Source organism: Xyrauchen texanus, chromosome 4 (genome assembly GCF_025860055.1).
Source record: "Xyrauchen texanus isolate HMW12.3.18 chromosome 4, RBS_HiC_50CHRs, whole genome shotgun sequence".
Lineage (NCBI taxonomy): Eukaryota > Metazoa > Chordata > Actinopteri > Cypriniformes > Catostomidae > Xyrauchen > Xyrauchen texanus.
In genome coordinates this window covers 27,508,290-27,519,044 of record NC_068279.1, presented here as the reverse complement: position 1 = coordinate 27,519,044, position 10,755 = coordinate 27,508,290, and the positions used below count along the sequence as shown (strand labels likewise).

Genomic DNA, 10,755 nt, shown 5'->3' with positions numbered 1-10,755 from the left:
TATTACAGTGTTTCCATGGACATGTCATTAAGGAACTCTGTTGAAAGGTGTGCCTGTTAAACCAGTTAAACAGGAAACAGCGACAAAAATGAGTTGTTACAGGGTATTACATGGTCTTCTGATTTAATGGTTTTGCTGTGCAACAGGTGCATGACAGAACACAAACACTGAGTCACAGGTATGACAGACAAATGAAAAGATACAAATTTAGAAATATTAATTAGAAGGATGTTCTTAAAATGTTAAGAGTAGGTTTCAGTAGGCCTACTAGATATTTTAATAAATAATATTTGCATTATAACTTGTGAAAAGTAATGAAGCTTTCTTTTGATTGTCATGTCATTTTAAATGAACCATCAGGAATATTCTTTCATCAATAAACGGGAGGACAATGAGTTCCTGATCTCTTTAAACAGAATACTCACCTATGGACTACACACAGGTATCTTTAAGACATAATATTGCAGCAAAATATGTTTTCAACGAATATTGAGGGGTCAAATTAACATTGATTTGTGTTTAAGGTGTGTGATTATTTCTTTTTGTGGATTATTTGTACAGCAAAATAATTGTAGTTTTGTTATTTTGTAACGATAAGAATATTTTTAATATTAAGTTAATACTACAATTGTATTAGTACCACATTCCAATCGGCACAATGTTTTTAATCTGTGGTGAGCTTGTATCTAGCATTACAGTTGTCTTGGAGTTGTTTCCAATTTGGCACCTGGATAAGTTGACTTGTATCCTTAGCTACCTTCTAATGTAATAATTACAGTATATACGTTGTAATGTGCTTTATTTAGTAACCATCTGCTAAGGGCATAAATGTAAATGTTTATAGTAACAGAAATATAACATTGAGGCAAATGACATTTGACTAGGTGAGTGATTCTTTGCCTAGAATATAAAATCTGAATATGTTTTACGGAGAGGGAATAGCATATTCTGTACCTCATAGCTCTATCTTGTAAAGAAGAAGCTACACTGCATTTAAAATCATATTTTCAACTTCTATAGCAAACAAGTGTCTGGTGTTATTATGGAAAATAGAAACACTCAAACAATCTTCCTATGTATGTAATGCACATAATTAGCTTTTTTTTTTAATGACATGATTATCTGAGTAGGGACCTGACTGAGGTGTTATGTTGCGCTACAATTATTTTGAATGCAGCATATGTATGTACACAGGTGTGTGAGTTTGTAGGGTTCATTTTTCCCAAACACACTCATTTGAATATAGTGGCATAGACAGAAACAAAACTTTGTGTGCCAAGAGAAAACTGGGTGTGCAAGAACAAAGCACAATTAAGTGAAATATAATAAAATGACCATAAACAACCACTTCATCAATTTCTTTTTGGCTATAATTTTTCAGCTCTGTGTTATCTTTAAATTACTTACAAAATAAATTAAATGCAGTAGGTAGGCCTGTTAATATATAACAATATGAGGCTTGATAATTTGTCATTAAAAAATATATGGTTTAGGGTTTATTTTCCAAAATATGCTAAAGACACAAATTTAAATGGTGGGACAATTTGCACAATACAGAAAAAAAAATACATAAATACACCAGGTTTTAGTTACATGAATTGGTTTAAAATCTTAATTGTGAATAAGAAATAAATCAGTAATGGATTGTGTTGAACAGAAGAATGCACAACTGTAAGAAGATTCCAAAAAATTCAACAGTTGTTGTATTTATGAATACATAGGGGTTTGGTTTATATATATATATATATATATATATATATATATATATATATATATATATATATATATATATACTACTGTTACATTAATTATTTAGCCAATATATATGATGCAAACAGATGGTAAGTAGACCACTGATCATGCGCAATACATTTTCATGTCATCAAAGTAATATTTACTGAGCCAATAAAATGCAGGGCAGTGTAGTCTACCCCTTCAAGCATATTCTGCAAATATTCCACAATATGCATAATATATCGTAGTTGGGGAAGAAAAGAACAACAATTCATTTTTTTTATTATTTTTTTTTTTTTGGACACATTTTTTTTTTTTTGGACAATTATGAATAACGAGGCATAAACTTTCTTCATTTAAAGTGTGCTCTTGTTTCCTTAATCATGCGCCCGGCATCTGTTGTGAGAGTGTGCGTGTAATCTGAGACAGCCTCTGTAATTGATTATTACATTTCATAATTGTAACTAAATATCACTCAAAATATGTACCACAAACAAATGATACAATGAAAAATTATAAATAATCAATAGAAAGCTGTTCTAAAAATTTTAGGGGTATTTATTTGACTTTTTTAAACTGCTCACTTCCTGTCAGTAGGCCTACTAGATATTTTAATTAATAATATTAGCAGTAATATTTGCAAGTATACCTTTTGAAAAATAATTAAGCTTTCTTTTGATTATTGTGTAATTTTTAATGAACCATCAGGAATATACTTTCATCAATAAATGGAAGGGTAATGAGTAGAGAAAAATAGATCCAGTGATGTGACAATAAATTCTGGTGATGGCGAGATCTTGTGGTAAGAGGGTGGCAAATGTAATGGACCTTATTCACGGTGGTGCCATATTATTAATTTTTTTGGCGGATATGAAACAAGGCTTTGAGGGATGTATTGCCTCCTCAGTGGGTTGCACGGCTGTTGAAACTGTTTTTGATCATTACGCAGACAAAACATTGGGAAAAATACGTCTTTCCAAAATAAATTTAGTAGACAACAAACTCCAGAAAGCACAAGTTGTAATAAAAATGTTTATGTGATCTAGGACCTTGATACTGCTTTATTCAGTGTATTCCTGTCAAAACAATTCTTAAATGGCACTACTAGTCTTTATCTAGAGAAAAGATAAGGCAGAGAGATAATAAACATTACATGAATCTCTAGAATTGAATGCTATGCTGCAATAGAAAGAAACAATAATAATAATATGAAATTATTATTATTATTATATTATTCTATAATAAGAAATAATATAATGATTAATTACTCTGAAATTATGTTTGAAGAAAAGCAGCCTCACCGCATAGGCTATATCAGAGGCCTTGACTGCAAAACAAATGAACTCTGGATAGTGGTACAATTATGAGGCTGTACATTTAATTTGACGTGACTGAAAATAGAGATTATATGTTTATGACATGTATATTGGCTTCCTTGTAAAAATCTTGCATTTATTTTGTGAATACAGACTGAGGCTCCGCCCTCATATGACTCCGTGGTGAATCAGAACACATGTCCACCTTCATATCCGAGTCTTCAGGCATTGTCGGCCACCCAAATCCAACCATACTACATACCTCAGCCAATACCACAAACACCTGCACCGTGTTTAGTTGAGACAAGTACTGCTGTTCAATAACATATAGTACATGTAAACACACAGGTCTTAAAAATCATAAATCATTAAATAGAAACTAAGCAATTACACTTTAATCTGTCAACTAACTTAAATGTCTGTCAAATCAATTTACAGTAATCTTTTGTAGTGTCAATAGTCATTGTTGTTTCCTTTCTGTAGTTCCACCACAGAGAAGACAAGTTCTCTTGTACAGGAGCAAAAGGAGTTGCTATGGCGGGTCGGGTGGTTCTGCTTTTGTAGTAGTGCTGCTTGTAATTGCTGTTGGGCTGGGAGGTGAGCATATATTTTACTGATTTGATAATATTCACACCTGCTGTCCTGTCTACACGAATGTTTACTTCTAAACTTTCAAGCATCAAATATTCTGGGCCAAGTGTGCAGCCAGGAAATGACTTCTGGGCCAAGATTTCACCCAAAGCATTTTTTTACCAAATTTTCCTTAACATCTGAGAAGCAGCACATTCAAAATGTTCTTTCACACTTCCAGAAATCATGATTTATGCATTTTTAAACTATTTTAGAAGTCAAAGAGTAATCTCTAATATTCTGGGTGAACCTGGGTCTAATAACCCTTGGATACGGCACTGTTCTGGGCTCTGAAGAAAAAAACATTTTTTTCACCTAAAAAGTCCTTTTCAAATGAAACGTATAGCCCAGGAAATAGTTTAGCTCTTTATCAAATCTGTAAGTGCTGATTTGGAATTAAAAGCTTGGAGAACGTTTTGATTAGGACCCAAGATCTTGATCGAGATCTGAAATTTGGTGCAACCTTCACTTTTTACACTTTTTCATGCACAGTGCATTATGGACCATCGCTGTGGGCTCTCTCAGACAAAGATATGCAAATCGAAACATGCTCCCCCTCATCGGTCAACTGTGATGGGAAGAGAGACTGTTCTCAAGGCAGTGATGAAGCTCGCTGTGGTCAGTCTCAATCACATTACAACTAGATGTCTATAATAATGTGACTTTTAAGAAGTGCTTAGTCATTTCCTTTATTTGGTTGAAATTCTGAAAGCTTTACAGTGATATGCCTTAAAACTGTATTTCTTTCTTTAGTGCGGTTTGGAACAGCAAATGAATTGCTGGTCATGACCTCTAAAGCTGGGAGTTTCCTTCCTGTCTGTGCACAAGGCTTTAGTAAAGACACAGCAGACCAAACCTGCCAACAGCTTGGCTTCAGGCAGTGTGTACACACACACACACACACACACACGCTCGCACACACACACATTACACAAATTATTACATTACACAATATTAAGTAAGTTTCTGTGTTTGTGTGCTTCACAGAAGTTATGCAAAAGGTGTCTTACAAAGCAACTCATCCTCCTTTCAAAGTGTGAACAGTCTGTTTTCAAACACGATCCAAGGAAGCGTTGAAATCAGGTGTGAGTTGGTAGAATCCAGAGAAAATTTGAATGCTGAATGCTGAAATTACAACAACAGAATTCTAGCTCTAAGCAACAGCAACAACAACAAAAAACAGAACTAAAACAATCCAACATAAAGCAGATTATATTACAGTGATCAGTGGAACAATAATCTGTATTAACAGAGTAGATTCGAGATTAATCTATTTGACTTCCTTTTTGTGTAGCTAATTCCATTGCTTTACAAAACAAGGACTAATTAGCGGCTAATTAAAATTTTTAAACAGGCTTTAAAATTTACCGTTGTATGACAGTCAATAGGAAGCATTTTGTTTTAGTCTTTATAAAATATAATAGTACAATATTATATTAACAGAAAACAATATTTATTTAAATAGCTTCTAATTACTTCGTAACTTCCTCTGATCTTCTTATTTTTTCTAAAGATAAAAACTTCAGTCATCAACTGTAACGAATGGCAGATGTTATTCTGATCTTAAAGGGATAGTTCACTCCAAAATGAAAATGTTCTCATCCTATACTCACCCACATGCTGTAACATCTAGATGTGTTTTGCTCGGCGGCGGCCGTGTCGAGGAACTCTGGCGCGGCGGCGGCGGCCGTGACATGGAACTCTGGCTCGGTGGCCGTGTTGAGGAACTCTGGCTCAGCAGCGGCCGTGAAGTGGAACTCTGGCCGTCGCATTCGATCCAGAGTCAGCTCCATGCCACGTCACAACCACGCCTCGGCCTGCTCCATACCACGTCACAGTTACCCATGCCATCCCAGATGTGTATGACTTCCTTTCATCTGCTTAACACAAACAAATATTTTTAGAAGAATTTCTCAGCTCTGTAGGACCTTACAATGTAAGTGAATGGGTGGCATAATTTTTAAGCAACAAAATCCACATAAGGGCAGGAAAAAAGTACTCCTGTCGACTCCAGTGGTTAAATCCATGTGTTCAGAAGCAATATGATAGGTGTGGGTGAGAAACAGATACATTTTAAGTCTTTATTTATTGTAAATTCTCCTCACTGCTCAGTCAGTCTCCACTTCACTTTCTTATTCTTCTTCTATTTTTGGTGATTCACATTCTTCATTCATATCAATCCCCTACAGGGCAGAGAGGAGAATTTATGATCAAAAATTAATAAAATTTAACTTTTTATCACCCACACATCATATCGTGTCTGAAGATATGGATTTAACCACTGGAATCATATGGATTACTTTTCAGCTCCCTTTATATGGATTTGGAGCATCAACATTTTGGCACTCATTCACTTGCATTGTATAGACCTACAGAGCAGAAATATTATTCTAAAAATCATAATTTATGTTCTGCAGAAGAAAGAAAGGGATGGCATCTGGGATGGCATGAGGGTGAGTAAATGATGAGATCATTTTCATTTTTGGGTGAACTATCCCTTTAAGACAAAAGGCTGATTCCAGTAGCCCTCAGATAAATAACAGAAAAACCCAAGTTCATAAACACGTACAGTATAATCAGTGTTTAACAGTAAAGTACTAAACTTTTCTAGCTACAATCAAGTAATGTCGTTATTAGGTATAAATGTATTGTGGACATGGGAAATGCGTATTAAAAGTTAAAAAGTATAAGAAACATGTGTGTCTAGATGCAGACATTTTTGAAGAAACTCTCTATTGTGTTTGTAACGGTATTGTTTATTATGCAGTTCATCCTGTCCTCATCAGCAGACTGTGTCCCTGTCGTGTTGCGGTGAGCACTTTACACTGTTCTAGGTTCTTGCGACAGTACATGATAATGCTATCTGTATCTAAACACTTTCTTTCTCTCACTTGCCTCTCTTTCTCTGTTCAGATTGTGGAAGGCCACCGGTCTCCACCAGGATCATAGGGGGAACTGTGGCTGTTGACGGTCAGTGGCCATGGCAGGCTAGCCTGCATTTCCGTGGGTATCACACATGTGGGGGTACTCTTGTGGCTCCAGACTTCATCATTACAGCTGCTCACTGCTTCCCCCAGTCAGTATACACTAGATACATATCTTATCTATCTGCAAAAACAATATGAAATAAAATACTGTACATTAGTAAGATTAGTTAATACATAATACATTAGTTAATAGATAGATTTATACATCTGTAAAGCATGAATGGATTAATAGATGAATAAATCTGCTTTTTGCCTTTTGTTAGAGAAACATCTGACTATCTGTTGCCTAGTAACTGGAAAGTGTATATTGGTATGGTGTCCCAGCTCAAGCTTCCCAGCCCATATAACGTCAAACAAATTATTGTACATGAGAATTACGATCCAGAGACAAAAAACAATGATATTGCCTTGTTAAAACTCAACAGACCTGTCAGTGAGTTGCCCACTCCCCCCACACACACAAACACACAAACACTACTTTTACTCAAGTACTCTAACTTATTACTAACTTGTACTCTAACATTATGTGATGTACAATACAAAAACATTTTTACAAATCATAGTTTAATTGACTGAATTGTGCAGCAATTACCCATATGTGTTTTAATACGTGCTGTCTAAAAGACCTTAGGAACAAGTGGCCAGACTCATTGAACAGATATGACAGCTCACACACCTATGTTTGTTCGTGCTATTGCAGGTAGCATACAGTCTGCCTGTTTACCTGTGTTTGGCCAGACTTTTTTTCCTGGCAGTCAGTGCTGGACCACTGGTTTTGGAGTTACAAAAGAAGGGGGTGGTATGTACTGTATGTATATGTTTTTGTGGTTTTGTTTTGCATTTATCTAATGTATGTATTTATATTTCTGGGCTCTCTTTGTGTGTTTGTGTTTGCAGACAGTGGTTCCACTTATTTGATGGAGGTTGCAGTAGACTTGATTGACTTAGCTGAATGTAACAAACCTACTGTTTACAGTGGACTAATAACTGAGACTATGCAGTGTGCTGGAGATCTTAGGGGAGGAAAAGACTCCTGCCAGGTGAGACATGAACACGTTCAAGCTGTCTTGGAATGCAAAGGGTGCCACCTTTTGGTAAAATATAATATTGGAGTTAAAACTTTTTATTTCTCACTGCAGATGCTCAGTTCTGTATTTGTCTTCTTGCTGTTCACCTTTTCAATCTCTATGTCTCTCTCTCTCTCTCTCTCTCTCTCTCTCTCTCTCTCTCTCTCTCTCTCTCTCCTCTCTCTCTCTCTCTCTCTCTCTCTCTCTCTCTCGCTCTCTCTCGCTCTCTCTCAAATTAAATTTTAAGTACTTTTTTTGGCATGATTGAGTCTACATACAATATTGCATAAAAGCTGAAGTATATCATTTCTGCTCCAACTGCACCAACAATGGGAAATGCTAAATATTATTTTGTTTTCAAAACAGCATTCTGAATACAGCCACCATCTGCCATTGGTCAAACAAAGAGATAAGAGCCCCCAACTCACACCATTGGTGTAGTAAATATGTTGGGGTGGGTCTAAGCGGGTCATTTAAAAAAAAAATTGTTTTTATTGTGGCACCAAAGTATTAACCCATGAATGGCTTTCTTATCATTGTCTATGCATTTTAATCTGGGGAGAAAGTTTTTTAACACAGAAAAAGTTACAAACTTCTGCTTTAATATTAAAGGTGATACAGTGATACCTAGTGTGGATGCAGAATCATTCAAAATCAATTGTTTTCAGTTACAGGTGCCACTGTAGAAATTCACTATTCTCAATCAGCCATGATTAGTTTAATCCAAGAGTCAAATTGTCCAGTAAAAAGACTTTATTTAGAGAGGGATTTAGAGAGTAGTATTCAGATGGTCATGTGATTCTAAAATGGCAGCCCCCATAAGGGCACCCCTCCCCATGTAGAATAAAACAGCTTTTATAAGGTTACTGATATGACTAGAGTCCTCTTCTCATGTGAGTTGTCATACTTTTATTATTATACATTTCAAAATTACAATTTATTTCTTGAGGAGTAAAACTTTTAATGGGGAAAATAATACTGAGTGCACCTTTAAACATTAATACAAACAACAAATAATGACAAAAAATATAATAATAATAAAACAGTATCAGATAACACTAAAAATAGAATTAAAATAAGGTGCCAAGTAATTAATAAAATAATAATACAAATATACACTATAAAATAAATTTTTAAAAAGTCATTCAAGAACAAAAAATAAAATACTATAACAGATTAACAATTATACCCCTAGATTATGTTGATCAAGGCAGTGATTGGTTTCTGAAGGTGAGCAGCTCAAAAATGAATTTAGCTGCAACTGATGAGTAACTGTCAGTAACTCATCCAGTAACACCTGCATTTGATTTCTCTATCTCTTAAGGGGGACAGTGGGGGTCCATTGGTGTGTAAGGCTGATAATCGTTGGTATCTCACTGGTGTAACAAGTTGGGGAGATGGCTGTGGAAAGAAAAACCGTCCAGGTGTTTATAGTAACGTAGGTCGCCTTTTAACGTGGATACAAAGCAAGATGCAGGTAAACACTATCTGACATTATATTACACACATTTGTACATATGCTCACACAAACAGAAACTCATATACAGATATTAAACCCATATGGAGATGTGCACAAATTAATTTGGTATATCTTAGAAATACTCAGTTACACAAAATAAGGTTGGTACAGTTCCAAACAATAACATGCTTTTATGTCCTTTACAAACACATTTTGGTTTACAAAGACAACTTATAAATTGTGTTCCTCTCTCTCCATTTCTTGAATTACAGCAAGAGCGACCATAATCCATTCTCAACCATGAGGAACAAAACCTCTCATTCTTCTTTGCTGTGTACAATTCACAGACAAACTTTTTTCTCATTTTATTTTTAAGTGAAAGAGTAAAGTTGACTTGCACTTTTTCATTTTTAGAGATGAAAATTCACTAACTGTACTGATAATGTATTATTAATTTACATTAATAGAAATGGTTGACATATTTTATTCAATTCTGATGTTTTTCACATGCTTTGAAAATGTTTGTTGGCAACATGAAATGTCTCAACAACCCTACGCACCCAAATACATATACAGTAAAACAATGGGCAAAGATTTCTTTATTTTTTTTTTTTACAAAAAAACGTAATAAACTTGTAAAATGCAACTTTATGTTAACTACATTAAGATTTTATTTCTCTATGTAGCTATTTTTGTTGTTTGTAGTGGAGTGGAGTGGAGTGTTGAGGTGTACTGAGAAAAAAGTAAAGTTGTTGGTTCAAACAGACTAAGAATTAGTACAGGAGCTATTACCTTTGTGCCCTTGCTGTGAACATGGCATAACCTTTGATTGCTCAATGGGGACTGTCCCTGTAATAGATATAATGTCATGCAATTTGGAAAAAAGCATCAGCTGAATGACAAGTTGTTATACTAACAGATTTATTACATAACAGATGGAAAATAAAAACAATAAATGTATTACAAGCGAAATACCAGTTGTGAGTGCTTTGAATACAATAGTAAAGACTAGAACATAAAATATATAAGACACATATTGTATGTATTTTAGGGGTAGTGATGCAAACACTCTTATAATAAAAAAAAAAAATTCAACAAAATAGAAAATAGTCAGGTCACATGATCAAATACACATTAATTGAGGACCCTCTATAATACCAGGAGTGTCAGATGAATAGTAAAAATTATAGTCAAAAAGTAGACGGCTGTAATTTTTAATCCAATATGCATTTTAGGATTTATACGTTAAATGTAGGTGCCATGGCACCTAAGTGTATGAAATGTAAGGATAAAGTCTGTGTGCTGTGTAATATATACTGAGGAGGTCATCAACTAACTATTCTTTTCTAACAAAACTTCAATACATAAATAGGTTTTACATACAGTTTATTGACCTGAAATATTTTACAGACAGAGGAACAGCATATTGTGCTGCAGTCTCATTCACTCTGTAGTGTAATGCAACCGACAGTGAAGTTTATATTGCAGATTCAGCAGTGTTCTTGCTAGAATATGCTTAAACATTTAAACAGTGCTATTGTCCTTGAAGACAGTTTCTTTCC

General features: G+C 34.7%; 1 protein-coding gene across 3 annotated transcripts; it reads left to right on the top strand.

Annotated features, from left to right (window-relative positions):
* The first annotated feature begins 84 nt into the window (after positions 1 to 84).
* Positions 85 to 10,184, top strand: LOC127639733 (transmembrane protease serine 13-like). Of its 3 annotated transcripts, none has more exons than XM_052121921.1 (14): positions 94 to 178; positions 361 to 442; positions 3,204 to 3,357; positions 3,534 to 3,647; positions 4,173 to 4,298; positions 4,434 to 4,560; positions 4,668 to 4,763; positions 6,448 to 6,491; positions 6,594 to 6,756; positions 6,931 to 7,100; positions 7,368 to 7,466; positions 7,565 to 7,707; positions 9,059 to 9,211; positions 9,466 to 10,184. In XM_052121921.1, the coding sequence occupies exons 2-14, from the start codon at positions 428 to 430 to the stop codon at positions 9,478 to 9,480; spliced, it is 1,419 nt and encodes a 472-aa protein (XP_051977881.1). In that variant the 5' UTR covers positions 94 to 178; positions 361 to 427; the 3' UTR covers positions 9,481 to 10,184. The 3 variants fall into 3 exon arrangements, with proteins under 3 accessions (XP_051977900.1, XP_051977881.1, XP_051977889.1); XM_052121929.1 differs by having other exon boundaries at positions 128 to 178; positions 3,204 to 3,347; XM_052121940.1 differs by lacking the exon at positions 6,931 to 7,100 and having other exon boundaries at positions 85 to 178; positions 6,594 to 6,650.
* The last annotated feature ends 571 nt before the right edge of the window (positions 10,185 to 10,755 follow it).